Here is a 23,097-nt window from a genome sequence, read left to right as displayed (position 1 = left end):
ATTATCTTTTCTCCTCCCCATAAACCACAGTAGGCTCTTCAACCTGCCGTGGCTTATGGGGAGGACAGGAGATAATGCAAGTTGTTGGGCTTGATAACATCACTTACATAACAGGGAAGCATAATTCTCTCCACTGCAGGAATCACTGAGTGAAATTCTCTGGTCTGTGATACACAGCAGGTCAGACTAGATGATCAAAGTGGTGCTGCCAAATCTAGGAAAGCCATTCAACGTTCCACAATAGGCTCATCAAGGCTTATGATCCTAATTAGGCTCATGGGGTTGCTGAAAAGTTGGGGGTAAGGTAAGAAGCAGCTTCCTGGGGAGTGAAGTATCTCTCCCCTTCGGGGCGGCTGGTTTGTATAATTTTTGGTGGTGGCCAGAACAGGTCCAAGTCCCGTCCCCCCCACACTTGCCTTGTAAGCTGATACATATTTTTGTAAATAATGTAAAAATGGACTGGAAACAGTAAGCGTTTAACAGTTCCTATATTGCACAATGTGGAGGGTGTGGGGGATGAGGGCTCTGGCTTGGGGTAAGGGGTTTGGAGTGTGGGAGGGAGCTCAGGGCTAGGGCAGTGGGTTGGGGTGTGGGGGGATGAAGGTTCTGGCTGGGGCTGAGGGCAATGACGGAGCTGGGGCCAGAGAGGAGGACTCCACAGTCCCCCCCAGCCCTCTCCCCCGCAGCAGCACACTCACCCAGCACCATCACTGCATGTGCTCCTAGGAGCCAGGCCCCTCTCAGGTCCAGGAAGCCCCCTCGCCTCCCCTGTGGTGGGTGCTGGGGGGGGGGGGGGGATTGCTATCATGTGTGTGCGCCTCCTCCCTCTGCAGGTGGTGACTGTGCTACTGCCTCAGCCTGCTGCCGGCGCCACTCCCTTTTGTAGCTGGCAGTGGCCGGCAAGGGAGCACAGCATGGAGCAGCAGCAGGCCGCCCGCTTGCCCAGGGCACAGGCAGGGATGCTCCAGGGAAAGTGTGCAGAGAAAGACCCAGCCCAAACATTGGTGGAGCTGGGCCCCTGTGCCCTGAATTTGCTGGAGCTCGGGCACTACGTGCCCATATAACTCGCCACCCCTGCTACCCTTCCAGGGGTGAAAGTACACCAGTACGGCGTACTGGTAAAAAGTGGCCGCTGGTACCAGCCCGTACTCAGCTGATGCTAAAGTGCTGCCGCGGCAAATGACCCTGCTTAAAACGCTGCAGTGGCAGTGCTTTAATGTCATTGCCCCTTTTGCCACCCCCCCTCCCCGGCCACTGCCCGGGGGCGGAGGAGGGGCAGGACAAAAAGAGCAGCTGCCCTGGGGCTGTAATTTAAAAGGACCTGGGGCTCTGGCCGCTGCTGCCGCTAGTACAGCAGCAGCCAGAGCCCTAGGCCCTTTAAATCACCACTGGAGCCCCGGGCAGCTTGGGCCAAGCAGTGCGGATGGGCTGGCTGGATGACGCTGACCCCCAGCCCCTGCCTTTCTGCCCGAGGCTGCACTCTTTCTGGGAGCCAGAGCTGGCCCCCGTACCAGTAAGTGTTGAATGTTACTTTCACCCCTGTATCCTTCCCACCTGCCAAGTGCTCCTGCTGCCCCAGAGCCTTGTTGCAGAGGGCCCCAAGCTGTGAAGAAACTATGGCATGCTCCCCCTGCATTGGGCCCCAAGAGCATAAACATTTCCAAATTAAAATTAAAAGAAAAATTACCAGGATAAAAACATTGCTAAGGATGAGATGACATACCAGTAACTTTGAGGTTAAAAAAACATTAATTACATTCTGGCTTTAATATAGGAAAGATGAAAATAATTAAATATGTCTAGTTTAGCTAAGCTAGTCCAAAGCAAGGAGGTAAGTTTCTACAGACACTGTAGCAGAAGAGTTTTCACACAAAGTACAGAAGGATTTTTTTTAGTGTGGTGAATAAGGAATAATGGGATTAAATTAAGAAAGGGAAAAATAGGCTGAATATCAACATGTCATCATGACAGTAAAATGTAGTCAAGTATGGAACACTCTCCCAAGGGAAGCAGTGGGAATACCATCATTTGAAATATTTAAGACTAAACAAAATACTAGAAAATAAATGGAAGGGTGCAATCCTGCACTAGCAGGGAGATGAATGGAAGATCTAAAGCAGTGGTTCTCAACCTTTTTGGGCTCATTACCCATTTGTAAATGTTTATGGCCTGTCGCAACCCAGTAAACAGTGTGGGAGTGGAGGGCCTTTCAGTCTAATCCTGCCCCCCGAGCGGGTTGGGTGCTGCTTGACACTCACCCCACAGTGGTGGCTCCTGCAGCTTCTTTGCTGTTGGGCTGCCTGGGCTTGTCTCTCCACTCCAGGCAATGCAGCCTCCAAGGTTGCAGTGCTGCTCAGATTTGGCTGCCCCACTGACTGGACCAAATTTGTGTGATTGGAGTTGTGACCTGGCTCATGGGGTTGCAGTGCCACTTACTCAAATTTGCCCTACTTGGATTCCTGTCATCATGACAGCGAAGCTAAACCTGAGTGGTGCTAGACCCCAGAGGTTGCAGTGCCTTGGAGAAGAGAGGCAAGCCCAGCCAGCCCCCTGGGACAGGAGGTGCCCATGACCCTTGGAGACATTCTGGTGACTGTGATGGGGTGTACAAAACCCAGACTGGGCAACAATGGGATAAGGAATTATTTTGGGCCCAGCCAGTCCCGACTCACCACACCTGAAGCAAATGCTCCATCTGGTGGAGGAATTAAAAGACCAGGAAACAGCTCATTTGGTGGTAGATCTGCAGTGGGAAGGTTGAAGTCTCTAATAAAACTAGACTAAAGGGCCCTCCCTGAGGAAAGGGGGGACCTATTCCAGAAACAGTCAGAGAGGGAAGTATTCCCCTCTCCCTTATATATGGACCCTGGACAGTGGCATGGATGACTTTATTTTAATTGACTATTTATTTTCTTGGTTTCCCCAACAGAGGAAAGCCTTGGACTGAGCTGGGGGGAGGTTGACCTCTCTAGAAAGTGGCCTAGAGAGGGCAACCTTAAGCAGTCTTGGCTGGCAGGCCACCCTGGGTCAGAGCCTGGTGGAGTTGGAGGGCCTGCACTCCTCTAACAACCACCCTTTCTTCCTCCCCACTTCCCCCTTGCTGGTCATGGGGGTTGTGTCCCTGACTGTTTGGCCATGCTTCCTGGCCAAGTGCTGAGTGAGGATTGTTACACTGATCCAAGTTGGGTCCTGGGTGGAGAAAACCTGATTTAAAAGATCTTTTCCACTTCTAAATTTGGCAATTCTTAGTTGCCATAGAAAATTCTTTGTGAAATAAATTAACAAAAACAATTTCAGTAGGAAAGGAATATTATCATTCTGCAAAATTTCAGACAACATATTGATATAGCTGCTCTGGTTAGTTCCTACTATTAGCAAAATATTCTTGTTGGAGACATCTAATATATTATTCTGTAATAACCAGAAAGCACTGAATCCAAATATTTTTAAAAGCACAGTAGTTTGCTATTATCTTGTTTCACTGACACTAGACACATTTCCCTACAAACTGTTTTCCTGTACATGTGCTTTCTTTGCACTTATATTAAGAAAGACTCTAAACACACCCTAGGGAAACAAGTTGAAAGAGAACCATTTTCACGTTCTGTTTGTGAAATAACACTCCAAAAGAGGAGCAACTGTTGGCAATATTAACTAGACCAGCATGGGTACCTGACCAGTGTGGACTAAACAACCAGGGAAAGCACCAGAATTATTTGGCCTAGTCACAGCATTAACAAGGGGGTGAGGGATGGTGAATGTGGAAAAACAGTGGTTCCCCTTTGGTCCTTATCTCCTGTCCTGCTGGGCCACGATTTCCCCCCTCTCCCTCCCCCCCAAAAAATTAAAAGAGGCACACCCAAAGCAGTGACTACTCTTTAGTTCGCATTTTGTTCTGGGGTTCAGCTTTCTCCCCCATGCAGTCTGCAAAGCAGCAACCCCCTCCCCCATAGCACCTATCTGCTCTCCAACGCACTGACCCCAGCATCAGTCACTATCTGCCTGCCCCAATGCAAAGCAGATTCCCCTCCCCCTCAGCCCTTCTCTGTCCCAAAGCAATGATTCCCCACGGTCCCTCTCCGCCTCCCCAATGCAAAGCCGTGGCCCCCCGGCCCTGGCCGCTCCCCCAGAACAGGCAGCCTCGCGCCCTCCCGCGGACTCAGATCCAGCCGGTGACCGCCCAGGCTTCGCTCAGGCGGTTGTCACTGCGCATGCCCAGTGACAGCAAGGGCAGAGTCTCGAGGCTCCTGGCGCCCGGGCTGCTGCAGCGGCTCTGCTCGGCGCGCGCTCCACCCGCCCTGGCTCGTGCGCGCCGCCAGGGGAGCAGCATGGAGGCCGCGCTGAAGCGGGAGCTGGGGACCTCAGTGCTGCGGCCCACGGGCCACTCGGGCGGCGGCTGCATCAGCCAGGGCCAGAGCTACGACACCGACGGGGGCCGGGTCTATGTGAAGAGCAACTCCAAGGCGGAGGTGCGGGGGGGGCGAGGCTCCCCTGGGGTGGGGGAGGGCTGGGTTAGCGGCGGGCCCGGGGCTCCCCTGGGGGCTGGGCTAGCGGCGGGCAATTGGGCAGGGTGGCAGGGGGTTTCACTGGAGGCTTGCATACTGAGCCGGAGTTTCACTGGGTGCTCCTGTGGTCCCTTTGGGTAATGGGACTAATTGGAGGGCTGTTCGTGCTAAAAATGAGCTGGCTTCACCTTTCAGGATTGGATGGAGAGAGCATTGCTTAGACTCGGGTGTAAGAGTGAGTAGTTGCAGAGCTGGCTGTGCCACGCAGGAGGTTGCTTAGGGGCAGCAAAATGCCTAGTAATCCCTGGGGCTCCCAAGTGAATGCTGCTATCGGAGAGAGGGTGGTGACCGCATGGCGACTGTGTTAGCAATATAACCACTAGGCTCCTTTCTCAGCCAGTTCTGCCCCTACCAAGCCAGCAACCTGAGATCCCTGTACTTTGTATGTTGAAATAAACGGCTCTGACCAGGGCCTTGGCTTAAAAAAAATAAAATAAAAAATCCTGTTTGAAGGACCCTGCTGGGTGGATGTTTGCTAGCCTGCCTAAGGCAGTACTATTCCAAGAGCTGGTTTGGGGCATGGTTAGGCTTACGCCACATGCTTGGAGATACAGACTCCACCATCTGGGTGGGATGGAATTAAGTATCTATCTTAATTGATTGCTAGGGTGGGTGGCAGCATCTGGTGGTCCTTAAGGTGAGCAGCTGTATCTGTATCAGACACCTGGCAATATCAGCTAGCCATTGACTACAGATATTTAATGTCGGCTAGTGAAGGCAGGGGGCTGGACTCTATGACCTTTCAAGGTCCCTTCCAGTTCTAGGAGATAGATATATCTCCAATTATTATTATTATGGTAATGCTCACTACAGATATTATTGTGCCCCATCACCTTACTACAAAGGTCTGAAATAGACTGCTTTATCCTTTCTGATGTATTGGGGATGTAATCATAGAACTATAGAACTGGAAGGGATTTCGAGAGGTCATCTAGTCCAGCCCTGCACTCAAGGCAGGACTAAGTATTATCTAGACCATCCCTGACAGGTGTTTGTCCAACCTGCTCTTAAAAATCTCCAACGATGGAGATTCCACCATCTCCCTAGGCAATTTATTCCAGTGCTTAACCACTCTGACAGTTAGGAAGTTTTTCCTAATGTCCAACCTAAACCGCTCTTGCTGCAATTTAAGCCAGTTGCTTTTTCTCCTATCCTCAGCAGTTAAGAAGAACAATTTTTCTCCCTCCTCCTTGTAACAACCTTTTATGTACTTGAAAACTGTTATCATGTCCCCTCTCGGTCTTCTCTTCTCCAGACTAAACAAACTCAGTTTTTTCAATCTTTCTTCATAGATCATGTTTTCTAGACCTTTAATCTTTAATTTTTGTTGCTCTTCTCTGGACTTTCTCCAATTTGTCCACATCTTTCCTGAAATGTGGTGCCCAGAACTGGACACAATTCTCCAGTTGAGGCCTAATCAGCATGGAGTAGAGTGGAAGAATTACTTCTCGTCTCTTGTTTACAATAATCCTGGGTCCTGTACTAGTCAGTATTTTTGGATAATGAAGCAAGAGTATGCTTATAACATTTGTGGATGACACTGAGATAGGAGGGGTTGCAGGCACTTTTGAGGACAGGATTAGAATTCAAAACAACCATGACAAATTAGAGAACTGCTCCAAAATCAACAAGATGAAATTCAGTACTGCACTTAGGAATTAAAAATCTCATGCACAACTACAAAATGGGGAATAATTGGCTAGTACTGATTAAAAGGATCTGGGGGTTATAGTGGATCACAAATTGAATACGAGTCAACAATGATGCAGTTGCGAAAAAGTCTAATATCCTTCTGGGCTGTATTTACAGGAATGTTGTATGTAAGACAGCTGTACTTGGTATTGGTGAGGCCTAAACTGGAGTATTGTATCCAGTTATGGGCGCCACACTTTAGGAAAGCTGTGGACAATTTGGAGAGAGTCCAGGAGAGAACAACAAAAATTATAAACGCTTTAGAAAACCTGATGTATGAGGAAAGGTTAAAAAACAACAACAACTTAGTCTTGAGAAAAGACCAAGGGGGACCTGATAACAAACTTTAAATATGTTAATGGCAATTATTAAGCAGATAGATGGTGATTGATTGTTCTCCATGTTTGTTGGTTGAAGGTTGGACAAGGGGTAATCAGCTTAATCTGCAGCAAGGGAGATTTAGGTTCAACATTAGGCAAAACTTTCTAACTTCAAGGATAGTGAAACTCTGGAATAGGCTTCCAAGGGAGGTTGTGAAAGCCAAGTCTTTGGGAGTTTTTAAGAACAGGTTAAACACCTGTTACGAATGGTTTGGTCCTGCCTCAGCGCAAGAGGCTGGATTAGATGATTTCTCTAGGTCCTTTCCAGTCCTACATTTCTGTGATTCTTTAGGACGTAGGTCAGTCTGTAGCTGCCTGCACTTAGGAAGAAATTTCCCTTATGGAGCAGGGTTTTCCATAATTGTGTTTGATGGGGTTTCTTGCATATTCTTTTTCAGTATCTGGTATAAGCCATTGTGTGAGACAGGATAGTGCATTCGATGGAATATTGGTCTTATACAGAATGTTAGTTCTGTGTTTCTGTTGGAAGTGAAGAAAATTATAAGAGGAAGTTATTGTAAGGGTACACCCTAGGTGGAAGGAGAACACTGGGCACATGGAAGAAAACACAAACAATTTACCTGTAGTACAACAGCTTGGGGGGAAAAAATTGAAAGAGAGTGCTATGCCTGTTCCCAGTCTTTCTACCCTTTCCTGCTTGGTGGTATGAGCAGCAGGGTAACAATGTCACTCAAGTATGCTGAGGTCCCAGCTGGAAAGGTGATGAAAGGCTTATTGTCTAGTAGTAGACTTAGAGCACCTAATAGTGATGGCAACCTAGTACTTCCATTTGGGCCTCAGTTAATACATACAACACTCTGGCAATAATTCTTTCAGCACATTTGGGAGTGCTTGAGAGAACTAGGAGCAGGATGGTGCTGAGTAATAAAGGAGAGATGCTTTTTTAAACAAAAAAGTCAGAAGCCATGGATTAATTTGCTATTCAGTCGGCCACTGTTTTCTTTGCTTTTGCATGTGTCTATAAATGCAGAGTGCTGATGAAAGCAAACTTCACCTGACTGTATTATAATGCTATGCTGTGTATGCAGCAACGTGCTATATCAGCAGTTGTATTATAAATGTTTGGTTTTAGGTTATTTACTCTATCAAAATTTGCAACTGGCTTAAGCCTGGCTTAATATTTCAGGCAGAGATACAATTTTATTTAACCAATGTAGGCATTTATAAGTCATAAATTATCAAACTCCTTAATAGATAATCCAAGAATTCTTGCCTGCCTCCATTCTGGGGAGTTTGTAATCAATGCCCACTGCAGTTTGTCCTGTGACTTTAAGTCCTGTATCTGGCCCCAAACTGTTCTGTTGCTATTTTATTCACTAGGCAGTTATATTTAATTAGTTTAATTAGTGCTTATAGCATAGACTGCAGCTTCTCTAAGAGACCTTTTTTTAATTTAATTTAATACCTATCTCCTAGAACTGGAAGGGACCTTGAAAGGTCATCGAGTCCAGCCCCCTACCTTCACTAGCAGGACCAAGTACTGATCTTTCCCCCAGATCCCTAAGTGGCCCCCTCAAGGATTGAACTCACAACCCTGGGTTTAGCAGGCCAATACTCAAACCACTCTCTGAGTAGTATTTACTTAAGTGATTAGTCCCATTGAAGTCAATGGAGAGTAAGTACTACTCAACATGTGTGGCATTGGCAGAATCAGGACCTAAAGTTGTAACTTGACTAGATTCTCACTTGAAAGAACATCACAACTGCAGGTTAGCCACAAAGTCATTCTTTATATTTCTGCTGTGAACACAAACTTAAGGGATGGCAGCAGCTATTTTAATATTAGTCTACCTAAAAGTCTACCTACAGTTGATTTTGTGCAAAGCTACACAGAATACCAACACGTAACACTGTCCTTTTAATGTATCTGTTGATGTTTGTATCCATTTTTCTACTCAGATGCTGCACATCACGTGAACACAGTATTTTTGTCAGCAGTATGCATGTGAACTCTGTTCCATGAATGGAGATGGAGCCTCCGATGTGTGACCCAGGCTTTGATTCAATTGTTGAGTTATTTGCCTGACCCTATAAAATGCTAGAAGCCACACTGCTTCTATAGGAGCAGGTTTATGGATAGGAACTTGTGTAATTCTGAAATTATTGTCAGGTCTATAGGTCAGACTTAGCAGTGTAGGTATCACAACTCTGGACTGCTGGTATCTTATACCTGCACTAGCAAAAAACAAGCTACTCTGTTTAAAATGTTTACTTGGGGAAAGACCTTCATTTAGCCATAAGAGCATTCAAAGGGAGTGACGCTTTTTCTTTGTATTTGACAGGCCAGAAGAATGTTTGAGGGAGAAATGGAAAGTTTATCAGCCATCCTGCAAACACAGACAGTAAAGGTGCCCAAACCCATCAAAGTTATAGATGTGCCAGGAGGCAGCACTCTATTTGTGATGGAGCATTTGGAAATGAGGAGTCTTAATAGGTAAATTCTAATTGTGTCATTGCTTCTTGCTGTGACCAGAAATTTAGATTTGTTTTGGGGATGAAAATCCATTTTGATATATTATTTTTTTCACTAGATCTGGGACAGGAGGGGAAGCTGCACTTTGTATACAGTGCCCCTTAGTATCTCACAATACTTGTATACCGGGAATCAATCATAAACTGAAGAGAAGCTCCAGGTATTGGGAAAAGAGAAGTAATAGTTATGGGGGATTCAGTTTGGGTTTGCGATGACCAGGAGAAGCATATGGTGACTTGCCCGCCTTGTGTGAAGGTTGTGGATCTCTCGAGACATCTAGGTTGGGTTGGCAAACTTTTTGGCCTGAGGGCCACATTGGGGTTCCGAAACTATATGAAGCATGTGGACATGGGGGATCCAGTGGATATAGTGTACTTAAATTTTCAAGCAACAAAGAATCCTGTGGCACCTTATAGACTAACAGACGTTTTGCAGCATGAGCTTTCGTGGGTGAATACCCACTTCTTCGGATGCAAGTCTTAAATTTTCAGAAAGCCTTTGACAAGTTCCCTCACCAAAGACGCTTAAGCAAAGAAAGCTGTCATGGGATAAGAGGAAAGGTCTTCTCATGGATTGGTAACTGGTTAAAAGATAGGAAACAAAGGGTAGGAATAAATGGTCAGTTTTCAGAATGGAGAGAGGTGAATAGTGGTGTCCCCCAGGGGTCTGTACTGGGACCAGTCCTATTCAACATATTCATAAATGATGTGGAAAAAGGGGTGAACAGCAAAGTGGCAACATTTGCAGATGATACAAAACTACTCAAGATAGTTACGTCCCAAGCAGACTGCAAAGAGCCACAAAAGGATCTCACAAAACTGGGTGACTGGGCAACAAAATGGCAGATGAAATTCAATGTTGATAAATGCAAAGTAATGCACATTGGAAAACATAATCCCAACTATACATATAAAATGATGGGGTCTAAATTAGCTGTTACCACTTACGAAAGAAATCTTGGAGTCATTGTGGATAATTCTCTGCAAACATCCACTCAGTGTGCTGCAGCAGTCAAAAAAATGAACAGAATGTTCGGAATCATTAAGAAAAGGGATTGATAATAAAATAGAAAATATCATATTGCCTCTATATAAATCCATAGTATGCTCATATCTTGAATATTGCGTGTAGATGTGGTCACTCCATCTCAAAAAATATTTATTGGAATTGGAAAAGGTTCAGAAAAAGGCAACAAAAATTATTAGGGGTATGGAATGGTTGCCATATGAGGAGAGATTAACAAGACTGGGAATTTTCAGCTTGGAAAATAAATGATGGGTGTGGAGAAAGTAAATGTATTTAATCCTTCTCATAAAAGAAGAACTAGGGGTCACCCAATGAAATTAATAGGCAGCAGGTTTAAAACAAACAAAAGGAAGTATTTTTTTCACACAATGCACAGTCAACCTGTGGAACTCTTTACCAGAGGATGTTGTGAAGGCAAAGACTATAACGGGGTTCAAAAAAGAACTAGATAAGTTCATGGAGGATAGGTCCATTAGGGGCTATTAGCCAGGATGGGCACTGATGGTGTCCCTAGCCTGTTTGCCAGAAGCTAGGAATGGGTGACAAGGGATGGATAATTTGATGATTATCTGTTCTGTTCATTCCCTCTCGGGCACTTGGCATTGGCCACTGTCGGAAGACAAGATACTGGGCTAGATGGACCTTTGGTCTAACCCAATATGGCTGTTCTTATGAAGATTTCAGAGTAAGAATTGTGGGACTAAGGGTACGTCTACACTACAAGACTATTTCGATTCATCTTAATTCGAATTTCTGGAATCGACCTAATGTAGTCGAAGTTGTGTATCCACAATAAATACAGTAATTCGACTGTGTGAGTCCACAGTAACGGGCGAAGCGTCGACTTTTGAAGCGGTGCACTGTGGGAAGCTATCCCACAGTTCCCGCACTCCCCGCCGCCCATCGGAATGCTGGGATTTCCCACCAATGCATGCTGGGGGGGGGGGAAACTGTGTCGAGGGTGGTTTTGGGTAACTGTCATCATTCAACCGTCACTCCCGCCGGCGGGAAATCAGTTCGCGCACTTTTCCTGCTATAAGTGACAGCGCGGGCGCCACAGCACTCCACTGCGACCATGGAGCCCGCTGCGATCATCGCTGCACTTATGGCCGTTGTCAACTCCTCGCACCTTATCGAACACCTCTTCCACAGTGAGATGTTGAGAACTCGGTCGAGAAGGCAACGGCAGCGTGGTGAGGACATGAAGTCTCAGAGTGGCACAGACCTCTCAGAAAGCACGGTACGCCGCGCCGTGGAGATCATGGTGGCAATGGGTCATGTTCGTGCTATGGGACGTTGATTCTGGGCCCGGGAAACAAGCACGGACTGGTGGGACCGCATAGTGCTGCAGGTCTGGGATGAATCACAGTGGCTGCGAAACTTCAGGATGTGTAAGGGCACTTTCCTTGAACTGTGTGACTTGCTGTCCCCTGCTCTGACGCGCAAGGACACCCGGATGTGAGCAGCCCTGACTGTGCAGAAGCGAGTGGCCATAGCCCTCTGGAAACTTGCAACGCCAGACAGCTACCGGTCAGTAGCGAACCACTTTGGTGTGGGCAAATCTACCGTGGGGCTTGCTGTGATGCAAGTAGCCAACGCAATCGTTGATCTCCTGCTCTCGAAGGTGGTGACCCTGGGAAACGTACAGGTTGTCATAGATGGCTTCGCCGCAATGGGATTCCCAAACTGCGGTGGGGCTATAGATGGGACTCACATTCCTATCCTGGGACCGTCCCACCAGGCCAGCCAGTATATAAACCGCAAGGGCTACTTTTCCATGGTGCTGCAAGCACTCGTGGACCATAGGGGACGGTTTACCAACATCAACGTCGGGTGGCCGGGCAAGGTTCATGACGCGCGTGTGTTCAAGAACTCTGGTCTGTTTAGACGCCTGCATAAAGGTAGTTTCTTCCCAGACTACAAAATAAATGTTGGGGATGTGCAGATGCCTACAGTGATCCTCGGGGACCCAGCCTACCCGCTAATGCCCTGGCTCATGAAGCCCTATACAGGCGCCTTGGACACTGACAAGGAACTCTTCAACTACCGGCTGAGCAAGTGCAGAATGGTGGTGGAGTGTGCTTTCGGACGTCTCAAGGGGAAATGGAGGAGCTTACTGACTCGCTCGGATCTCAGCGAAAACAATATCCCCATTGTCATTGCAGCTTGCTGTGTGCTCCACAATCTGTGTGAGAGCAAGGGGGAGACGTTTATGGCGGGATGGGAGCTTGAGGCACATCGTCTGGCTGCTGATTACGCTCAGCCAGACACCCGTGCGATTAGAAGAGCACAGCGGGAAGCCGTGTGCATCAGGGAGGCTTTGAAAGCCAGGTTCCTCAGTGAGCAGGGTAACCTGTGACTATTAACTTAGTGTATAGAGAAGCGGAACCTGCCCCTGTTTCTTTACCCAGTTTCTGTTGACTCTCCTCTACAGTTTCATATCCCGTTCACCCCGTTTGCCCCCTTCCAACACACGTGTACAAATAAAGTTAATAGAGCATTGTTCAGCAACAACCTTCTCTGGACTACTGACTTCGCGTGAAAGGGTTGACACAGGGACGGTGACTGTGGTGGGTTGGGTGTGCAGTGATGTAGAGACCGCTTCTAGACTATAGGACTGATAGGCTCCTGCTCGTACAGCGGTCTCTGTGGTGAGGACTGGTACAGGTGCGTGTGCAGGAATGGGTGAGGGGTGCAGGCTTTGCGACGGAGTTTGGGTGCAGGCTCTGGGCTGGGGGTTGGGGGCGTAGGAAGGTGTGAGTGGTGTGTGATAATGGGGAGGAGGTGTAGGGGGTTTCGGGCTGGGGGCTGATGGTTTGATGCATTGTAGAGGCTCAGGGCTATGATAGAAGGGCAGGGTGAGGGCAACCTGCCTTGCCACTTGTGGATGGCATGCTCAATGACCCTGGGGCAGCAGACAGCATTTCTGCGGGTAGCCTCTCTACTGTGAGACAGGGCGGGGGAGGGGTGGCAGGTGGGGGCTGGTACCTGCTCCAGGCAGGGAATTGATGGGGCTGGGGGAGACCCGCGTGGGACAGGGCACGATCCAGGCATGGCCGGTGGAGAGACCCACCTGCAAATATACCTGGCGCAGGGCACCTTCCGCCTATGAGCAGAACATGAAAATCACCCCACAGACTGACCAGGGTGACTAGAGGCTGCACTCTGTGAGTGACCAGCTGTTGATCTTGCCCCCATATCTGTACCACTATTAACGGTGAAAGTCCTATGCAATTCCCAAACCATTCTCCCCCCTTCACGGAAAGTATTCTGCAAAGAAACCTGACGGGAAAAGAAATTACCAAAAAATAAAAACTTTTTATAATGAACAGCACATTAAGGGAAGGACTTCTCAAAAGTAAGGTACTGAGAGCGTTTTGTAAGTTTAGCACTCTGCTGTGGTGCATTAACATTTTTCACGGCCCCTGGTGCCCCTTCCTCTTGTCATTTTGGGTGATGGTGGGATTGGACTTTGCGGCGGGGGGCGGCGGTCGCAGATGCAGTGAAGGGGAGCTCCGTCCTCCTTCCTGTGGTGCTGCAGAACATCGACCAGGCGCCTGGATCAGGTAGGGATACAGTTGCACCTGTGTGACGGGGAAAAGTGAGTGAATTCCATAGAGAAATATTTTTGGTCAAAAAATAAACAAAGTCTACTCAGTGTGTGTGAACAAGAGCAAGCACAGCACCTCTCTCATGAGCACTCACTCGGGGACAGTTCGATTTCTCTGGGTTCGCTTTCATTGCCTGTGGTATTGCACTGCAGACCAGAGAAGCGGGGCAGGAAAGAAGAATCCGTGGAGCGGCCAGGCATGGTAAGCCTAGTTTTTTTTGCAGCTTTAAGTTGCATCTACAGCACTGTCCTCCTGCTGCAGGCAAACATGAAAGCAGAATCGGTGCCCCTGTTGCAGCCCCTCGCGGCCGTTCCCTGTTAGAGATCCCTGTATTCTCCCACTCTGCAGCCTCCTACACGTGGCTGTACAGTGACGCTTCTTGTTATGCAAAGGAACAGTTAAGCACAACCATTACTAATGGTACACAAATTACTCTAATTACATGCAGGAGTCTGCGCGCGACATCACACTGAGGAGAGTGTCACGGAGAGAGAGAGCGCGCATGCTGGAGGAAAGCCAACACAACCCTGGGGCCTATGCTGCCATGCTCGTGAAGGCGCTGGTCCCCGAGTTCCAGCTGAGAGCGTTGCGTGGAAAAGTGTGCTTCCTCGGGGCACCCAATAAGCAAGCCCTGCCCAGGAACCTCATGCAGAGGCTTGGCGATTACCTCCTGGAGAGCTTCCTGGAGATGTCAGAGGAAGATGACAGTTCCATCCACCTGTACATAGACCTTGTGTTCGCCTAGTTGTTTTCCCAGTTTATTTAAAAAATAAATGTTAACATGTTTGAAGCAGTTACCGATTGATCCTTCTCCTGATTCAGGGTCCGTGGTAACGGGTGGGGAGTGTTGGTAGGGGATCTCATTGATGGTGACGAAGAGATCCTGGGTGTCGGGGAAATCTGTGTTGTAAGCGCTGTCGACTGCCTCGTCCTCTTAAACTTTCCCGTACGCGAACATCTCCGAGGAACAGTCCGTCGACAGTATCCCATCCTCTCAGTCCACGGTCACTGGTGGGGCAGTGGTGGCAGACCCACCGAGAATGGCATGCAGTGCCTCGTAGAAGCGGCATGTCTGGGGCTGGGCTCCGGAGCGTCCGTTTGCCGCTCTGAGTTTCTGGTAGCCTTCTCTCAGCTCCTTGACTTTCACGCGGCACTGCGTTGTATCCCGGCTGTATCCTCTGTCTCTCATGGCTTTGGAGACCTTCTCGAAGGTCTTTGCATTCCATTTGCTGGAGCGCAGCTCCGAAAGCACAGACTCATCGCCCCACACAGCAATCAGATCCGAGACTTCCCGGTCAGTCCATGCTGGGGACCTCTTTGTAGTGTGAGATTGCCTGGACTCCTCTGGTGGAGAACTCTGCATCGTTGCCGGTGCTGCTGAGCTTGCCCCGATGAGCAACCAGGACATGGGATTCAAACTGTCCAGACAGGAAAAGGAATTCAAATTTTCCAGGGGCATTGACTGTGTGGCTGGTCAGAGCATCCAAGCTCGGACTGGCGTCCAGAGCGTCAGCAGAGTGTTGCACTCTGGGATAGCTCCTGGAGCTACTAAGATCGATTCGCATCCACACCTAGCCTAATTCGACATAGCCATGTCGAATTTAGCGCTACTCCCCTTGTCGAGGTGGAGTACCAAAGTCGAACTAAAGAGCCCTCTATGTCGAATTAAATGGCTTCCTGGTGTGGACGGGTGCACGCTTAATTCGATTTAACGCTGCTAAATTCGATTTAAAGTGCTAGTGTGGACCAGCCCTTAGAGAAAAGAACTGCGAGATCATCTTGCTATGTGATTCTCACCTTTGGGGGATATGAAGCACTATTTATTGTTCCTTATATAGTACAGGAGGGGTGTACATTGCACTTCCAGATAGATAAAGTTTGTGTCCTGAATATTGATGCCTTAAAATCTGAGGGCCTGGTTGTCCCCTTTCCTGGAAGAAAACCCACTATGGAGGTTGTTCTCAGTTGTTCCATCAGGGAGCTGAGTTGTGCCCTCCTCACCCCTCTAGGCTTCTGCAGCTGGCTTAGAGAACCCATCAAGTAGCAAGGCTGCAGAAATGTAATAGTGTTTGGTTGTGCTACAGGTCCTCCTTGATCTGTGCTGGGATCAGGAGATGGAGATGCATGTCTGCTCAGTTTGCTCACTCCTCTTGCCCCCTCCTATCTTGGCGGATGCTCAGATTCATGGGGAGCCCGCTGTGAGGTCCAGGGAATCAAAGAGATCCTGCTGCAAAGGTGGCTGAACTCCCTTTCTATGAAAGTTGGGGAGAGATGAGCATGAATATGACCCTTGATGTACTAATTTCAGAGGTATGATCAGGCCCCGTGTTAGAACAGGAACAACGAGAAGAGATGACAATGCACTGGATTCAGGGAGATGATGTGGCAGGTGAAGACTAAGAGCGTGAACATAAGGTAACTTGGGAGGCTCGTATCTTGAGTGTTACATGGTAGGCTTCTATCTTGGAGTATCAGAGGGGTAGCCGTGTTAGTCTGGATCTGTAAAAGCAACAAAGAATCCTGTGGCACCTTGCATCTGAAGAAGTGGGTATTCACCCACGAAAGCTCATGCTGCAGAACGTCTGTTAGTCTATAAGGTGCCACAGGATTCTTTGTTGCTTTTATCTTGTGGGAGGAGTTGCAAAATTTTCTAGAGAATATGAGCTTGTACTTGGAAAAAGTCTAAGAATGGAGGGTTAGAATGAGAGGGCAGAGGAGATGGATATGAGCTCAGAAATCAAGAGGAGCAAATTCGTATGGAGTTTTAAGCAGAAGGATAACTTTCAATTCTGTTTGGAGATCGATAGGAAGCCAGTGAAGGTGCAACAGGAGATTTGGTCTTGTTTCCTGGAGGGTGAGAGCAGTCTAGCTTTAGCATTCTGGTCTCTGATGTTGAGAGCTGAGGTCTCGGAGAGCTATAAAATTGCAATAGATGAGGCATGAAATGATGAAAAGAATAGACACTTTAGCAGAGGTAGAGCCCAGGAAAGAGTAAATCCAACTTATCCCCTGCCTCTAGAATGTAGCTGGAGGTACAAAAACTAAAAGGCTATATGATGCATGATCTTCTCACAGGCTGATTATTAAATGTACAGGCCTCATGTAGAGCTAATACATAGCAGAAATGTTGTATTGCAGTAATTACTTTGTATTTAGGGTTTCTCTCACTTTCATTTCAATGTCACATTGTGAGAAATAGCCATTGTGTCCTAATAAATACAATTTTCAGAATCTTTTGGTCTTAAGCTTTTTTCCCCTCCTCAAAAGGATGTCTTTGCTTCCAGACAGAGCATGCGGAAAAGTTCTCAGCAAATGTACATGAGTAATTCCCTGCATATCAAGATGTGAATTCACTGGTTACTAGATGATTCAGTGATGCCAAAAGAACTTATTTTGGTTTCTTAGGCATTCAGCAAAGCTTGGAACACAGTTGGCTGATCTCCACCTTCACAACCAGAAACTTGGAGGGAAGTTGAAGAAAGAGGGGAACACTGTTGGTACAGTACATAGTTGTCTGTAAATTTAATAACATTAAGCTAGTTAACAGATAACCTGTAAAACAGGCAGTTGCTAAAATGAACTTGTTATTTCAGGAACATCTATTTGGCTCCAATAACACTGTCATGCAAATAAACTTGGAATGCATTCCTTTTTGTATTTGAAACAAGATTCACAAATAGCAAAAGACTCTTTATCTCTTTCGTGGGTAAAATATTTCTTAGACTTGCTGTCCCCACTGTTTATTCCAGATCATTACCCTCAAAAGCTTTGTTTCAGAGGCGATATATCACCAGATGATGTGATAAACATTAAAACTTAACTTTAGGACAAGATAGAAAATGTTTAACTGAAGGCAGTTAAATAAAGATACTGCAGTGTAAGCTGTCTGCTACCAGCAAACTACTGTATCTCCATCTGATTTAAAGCCTACCTACACTGCAAATACTTACAATCTTTGTAATCTATGTTTTTATTTTTTTGGTTTGCAAGGTAAAAGTGAGGGGCAAACAGACATCCAGTTGGTGGATCGATTTGGCTTTCATACGGTCACCTGTTGTGGCTATCTCCCACAAGTAGGTTCTGCTTAAGTCTTGGAATTTATTTAACCTACTAGCATTTCTGTTGTTTTACATTCTTAGGGATTTAAATGTAACACTTTAAGACTTTGCTACACATTTTTCTAATTGTGGAAGAGCAAATATTTGGATTGTAAGAGATGAGTTTTTGCTTTGCTTTGGAAAACACAAAGGGTCAAGATTATTCTAGATGTAACTCCATTGATTTCAGTGGAGTTACATCAGGAATTAATATGTTCCAGATAGCTTGGAAAGCAACAGCCCAAGACAGGGTTTGGAGCTACAGGGTTTGGGTACCTGTAATATCTCTGCTGTTGCTTTTATTCAATGAATGAGATTTTAAAGACTTGAACCTTTCCTGAACACTGGCTAGAGTAGACAACTGAAATAGTAACACCTTGCACTACACAGACATCAAGACACATATTGTTTTATTTCCTCAAAGGCTATATTTAAAAAATGCTACCCTGTCTTATGCTGTGTGTCCAGTGCCTAACCTCTGATCTTGCTTTTCCAGGTGAATGACTGGCAGAATGACTGGGTGACTTTCTATGCCAGGCAGCGAATCCAGCCCCAGATGGATATGGTTGAAAAGAATTCAGGAGACAGGGAGGCAAGAGAACTTTGGGCACAGCTTCAGGTAGAAGAGCTCCCTGTGACTCTTAATTTATTGATAGCTAGGTGTGGGTTAGTTGGTTTTTCTTTTAATAAAGAAATTAGCTCCAGCCTTCTGTTGGAATGTTTTAGGATTTTGTGAGAAAGGAACATATATTCCCAAAGACTATACAACACCCTTTATGTGGAGGTAGAATGGCTTCATGCAGTGTCCCCCAATGCTATAATCTAAAGCAAATCCTTATAGGCTAGCTCTTTGGGTAGTGCTTTGCATTGCCAGTCAAGAGAGCTTAGTTCAAGTTCACAGCTCCTGTTCTCTGGCCTGGGAGTGGTACATGCTTACTACCTGGAACACACATAGGGGAATGCCATGGGTTACTCAACAGCACTACCATTTCATGTAAGGGTTGCATTCATCTTTTTGAGTGGATGCACTTTTAGCTATTTTCTCACTATTTTGTGGAACATAAGAATGGTCATACTGGGTCAGATGAAAGGTCCATCTAACCCAGTATCCTGTCTTCCAACAAAAAGAACAGTTTCAGGTTGGGGGGCTGTCTGTAAGCAAGGACTGGCCTATCTTCCAAGATCTGTGAACGTGATAGATCGTCCTTCAGGATAGGTTGTAAATCCTTGATGATGCGCTGGAGAGGTTTTAGTTGGGTACAGACTAACACGGCTGCTACTCTGAAACATGTCTTCCAGCAGGGCCAATGCCAGGTGCCCCAGAGAGAATGAACAGAACAGGTGATCATCAAGTGATCCATCCCCTGTCACCCATTTCCAGCTTCTGGCAAACAGAGGCTAGGGACACCATCCTCTACTCATGGATAATAGGAGGATTCTTACCCCTTCTTCCAGTGGAGCAGTATCTTTGAATTTGTTTGCAACTGGCTAAATTTGGCGTACTGAGTGAATTTTTAACTTTGGACTTTATAACACTGAAAAGCGGTTATGACACATACTGAAGTTAGGAAGTGACAAAAATACAAGTTGGAATCTTTAACTGAGACATTCCCCTATATTGCAGGCTTGGGGATGGGATATACGATTGGATGACTATGGTCTTCAATCACTAGTATCTATGATTCTGTAGAAGTAGAAACCATGTTGATCCCCCTTTGACATTTTTTATTTTAAATGTCAAAAGGCACCAGTCTGTTTTGACTGGCAGTTAACTAGCTAATTTTTAAGAATGTTGAATTCATATTTTGTAACCTCTGTGTGTGTGTGTATGTATGCATGCTTACTCTAGTGATTTCAACATCTGCTGTTTAAAGTAACTCACACCCCACCATTCTTCATCTTGAGGCATCTCACTGGTAACTCTTGCTTTCTTTTTCCTCCCCAGCTGAAGATACCCAGTTTGTTCTGTGACATGGAGATCGTTCCTGCTCTCCTTCATGGGGATCTGTGGGGAGGAAATGTAGCTGAGGATGACTCTGGCCCCATTATTTTTGACCCTGCCTCCTTTTATGGTCATTCAGAATATGAACTTGCGATAGCTGGGATGTTTGGTGGCTTCAGCAACTCTTTTTACTCTGCGTACCACAGTAAAATTCCCAAAGCTCCAGGGTTTGAGAAACGACTCAAACTGTACCAGCTTTTCCACTATATGAACCACTGGAACCATTTTGGATCAGGGTACAGAGGGTCTTCTCTAAACATCATGAGAAACCTGGTAAAATGACTTCACCCTCAAACAGAGTATCTCACTCCCCCACTTAAGAAAACCCACACTTCTTGGTGAGGCAACTACAATAATATTAAAACAAATACTTGACCCTCTCCCTCTTTGCACAGCTAAAGATCTAGAATCAGAGAGTCCTGCTGAATCCCAGCTGTGACATTTTCCATCCCTTTAAGATATAGTCACTTGCTGCAGGAATAATTTGTTAGTTTGCTATCCAAGGCAGTGCTAATTCCAGAGTTACATGAAAGAACTTGCAGGGTCAGGGTGGTGGTGTACAATTCTGTTTTGGCAGATTGAATCAGAGAAGAAAACTCTTGAGTGTAAATAAATTGGAAGAGGTTCTATGACAGAGACCAACCGTGCCACATATTGTTAAGTGTTTGCACTTGCACATTGATTCAGAAATCAACATGAAAAGCTTGGTGAAATGGAAAGAAGGCCTTTCCTTACATACCAATGCAAATGGCTGAAGGAGTTGCTCATTGAGACTTTTCCTTCTGGTTGCTTGTTCGGCCAAATTCTTTTCAGCCATGCATTTCTAGATATAGGTACCAAAGCAATAGCATGTTAACATGAAATCCAGAAAGGAATAAAAAGTGATCAGGGCTACCCATAAACAATTTTAATATGGTTCAAATGGGTGGAGTCCTCTGCCCATCCTATTACATAGTACTGTGTACAGACTTCTCAAATGTTTCATGTTTTGTGTGACACCATGTGTTTGGGTTTTGCTGGCACATTCCCAGGCTGTCCCATGTCTGCTAGTCAACCAGCTTCTAGCTAGAGCCTATTCAGAACTGATACCATCCTGCTTTTTGAACGGAGCTGTTTGATAGGGTTTCCTCTCCTGCTGGATGTCTTCAGACAGCGCTGGCTGCATGTACACTTCCTCTGGGGAGGTGCTGCTGACTGGCACACACAACCAACGATCATTTTTGTGGTTGCCGTCACCCACAAGTAAAGAGAGGGCAATTCAGTGCCATTAGATCAGTGAGTAGTTTCCACATAATTTGTCCAGAATTCACACTACAGGAGCTATGATGTGTCTTTTTGTGTTTCCGAGAGCCCCACAAACTGCACTACTTAGCTGTTGGCACATTCAAGATCAAGGGAAGTCAAACTTGGACTGTTGATGCACGTAAGAGCATCTCACCACTTAATACCTGTATCACTAAAATTTCTTCAAAGAATTAATGCAGGAAAACATTAGGTTGCAGGATAGTAGCTGTTCCATGTGTGCTTGCACGACAGTAACACTAAAACAATAGCTCTGCTGTCTAGTTGTGGGCTTCTAGTGATGTTTCGACAAAAGGACACCAGGTAGGTGAGAGAGATGCATGATTCCTTACATGCATGCTAAGCATATGGGAGTGATTTTTATTGAACTAAAATGTTTTTCACTGGATTTAAATTGGTACTGTGATGTGCTGAATTTCTCTGACCGCTGGTTTTGCAGTGAGTACTGATACGAATTTTGGTGACTACCATTTGAATATTTCTCCTCCCCCTAATCCTAGTAGTAGTTTCACTGGTTGTTACTTGTTGGCTGGAAAATACTGCAAATCTTGCTTGGCAGCATAGGTTGTTACTCATCTCCTGCTGTTTAAATAAAATATTAGTTTCCTAATTGATTATTGTTGTTTGTCTCTTGTCTGTATGAATAGCTTGCGGCTTACTTTCCTGACTGGGGAAGCTGCTCTAAATTCCTGGAGAATAGGAAGGTCCTATATCCTTCCTAATAAAAACCCAGTGTGTTGGTTCTTGGGGCACCCAGGACAGTGAGTTATTGTGTTACCTCCTTCCTTCAGCACTGAAGTAGTCTTGCATGTGCCAAGGTGAGTGTCAGCTTCCTAACACCACCATCTCTGTCATTCAAGCCCTTTCTTGTGGGCCTTGCCTTGCAGGTTAGCAAGAAGAACACCCCAATCTCTGAGTTTCTTTGAAGTGTTCCCCTGTGCTATACAGGAACAGTGTACCCCAGCTTTACCTTGTACACTGTTCCTGTATAGCACACCGCACTTGTAATGACACAAATGGAGGTTTACTTAGGATAGAGATTCTACTAGAAAGGAGGGAATTATGGAAACAAATTGTTACAAAACAAAAGAATAAAACGTGAACCTGGGTCTATACTTACTGTTAAACCTTTCCCATCTAATAAAGTAGCTTCTGCCCCCCTACTCCCAGTTCAGTCTGTTTCAGAGCTGGCTGGCTTCATAGCAACCAGGATCCAATTTTTCACATGAACATCCCTGCTTCTCAAGATGTCTCCTCAATAAAAGGATCAAGAGTGCCTTTCCCCACCCTGTGTTGTACTGAAAGAGGCTTTTGTCTTATTCATAGGCAGGGTGATTCTCTGTCAGTTGTAACTTTCCTTTTTTTACCCAGAATGGTTTTGATTATTTGCAGTTGTCTCTGAGGGTTTTCCATTTAAAATCCTGGGATGGAGCAAAGCTAGACAGCTGGTTCTCGCTACCCAGGGTAGGGCGACAACTCTTTCCTGCTTAAATGTGGCATCGCAGAGACATTATTCCCTGGTGACTAACTTTTATTTCAAGTCCAGAAAGCATACTTTCAGTCTACTATTACTCAATTATTACCTGTATGTAGATTTCACAATGATTATGAATCTTGACACATGAGCTTTCTGTGGATATCTTAAACATTACTTTTTATGGATAAATATCCTGCAAGATGTGGCTGGTGTAGTGAGTTTGTCAGGTCTGAGGTGTTGTTTGCACAGAACAGGGGACCCTTTGCCAAGGATTTTGTGTCACACCCAGATCCTGCTTTTACTCAAGGACAAAACTCCTATTGACTTCAGTTGGAGCTGAAGTAAGCTCAAAGAGAGCATATTTGTGGAGTCTGTCACTGAATAAATTAATCTAGATAGAGTGTAGTTGGGGGAGTGCCTGTCCGTGTTGCCAGACAGTGCAGGTGACATT

At 46.1% G+C, this 23,097-nt stretch overlaps 1 protein-coding gene across 2 annotated transcripts; it reads left to right on the top strand.

The window, feature by feature from the left end:
* Positions 1-4,149: 4,149 nt before the first annotated feature.
* Positions 4,150-21,783, top strand: LOC120384021 (fructosamine 3 kinase related protein). 2 transcript variants are annotated; one of them, XM_039502339.1, is made up of 6 exons: positions 4,150-4,469; positions 8,941-9,092; positions 17,174-17,265; positions 17,759-17,841; positions 18,362-18,484; positions 19,811-21,783. In XM_039502339.1, exons 1-6 carry the CDS (start codon positions 4,212-4,214, stop codon positions 20,147-20,149), a joined length of 1,047 nt encoding a protein of 348 aa, XP_039358273.1. In that variant the 5' UTR covers positions 4,150-4,211; the 3' UTR covers positions 20,150-21,783. The 2 variants fall into 2 exon arrangements, with proteins under 2 accessions (XP_039358273.1, XP_039358274.1); XM_039502340.1 differs by lacking the exon at positions 4,150-4,469 and adding an exon at positions 4,625-4,740.
* The last annotated feature ends 1,314 nt before the right edge of the window (positions 21,784-23,097 follow it).

The sequence above is a fragment of the Mauremys reevesii genome, linkage group 15, assembly GCF_016161935.1.
Source record: "Mauremys reevesii isolate NIE-2019 linkage group 15, ASM1616193v1, whole genome shotgun sequence".
NCBI classification, from domain to species: domain Eukaryota; kingdom Metazoa; phylum Chordata; order Testudines; family Geoemydidae; genus Mauremys; species Mauremys reevesii.
Note: the sequence above shows the minus strand (reverse complement) of the source record. Positions and strands in the feature narration are given on the sequence as shown.

What these genes read in the sequence shown, in the direction of transcription:
- LOC120384021 (XM_039502339.1), top strand. Translation starts at nt 4,212, where the DNA reads ATGCCCAGTGACAGCAAGGGCAGAGTCTCGAGGCTCCTGGCGCCCGGG. An exon ending in AGAGCAACTCCAAGGCGGAG is followed by an intron (nt 4,470 to 8,940) that starts GTGCGGGGGGGG and finishes TGTATTTGACAG; the next exon opens with GCCAGAAGAATGTTTGAGGG. An exon ending in GAAAGAGGGGAACACTGTTG is followed by an intron (nt 17,266 to 17,758) that starts GTACAGTACATA and finishes TTGGTTTGCAAG; the next exon opens with GTAAAAGTGAGGGGCAAACA.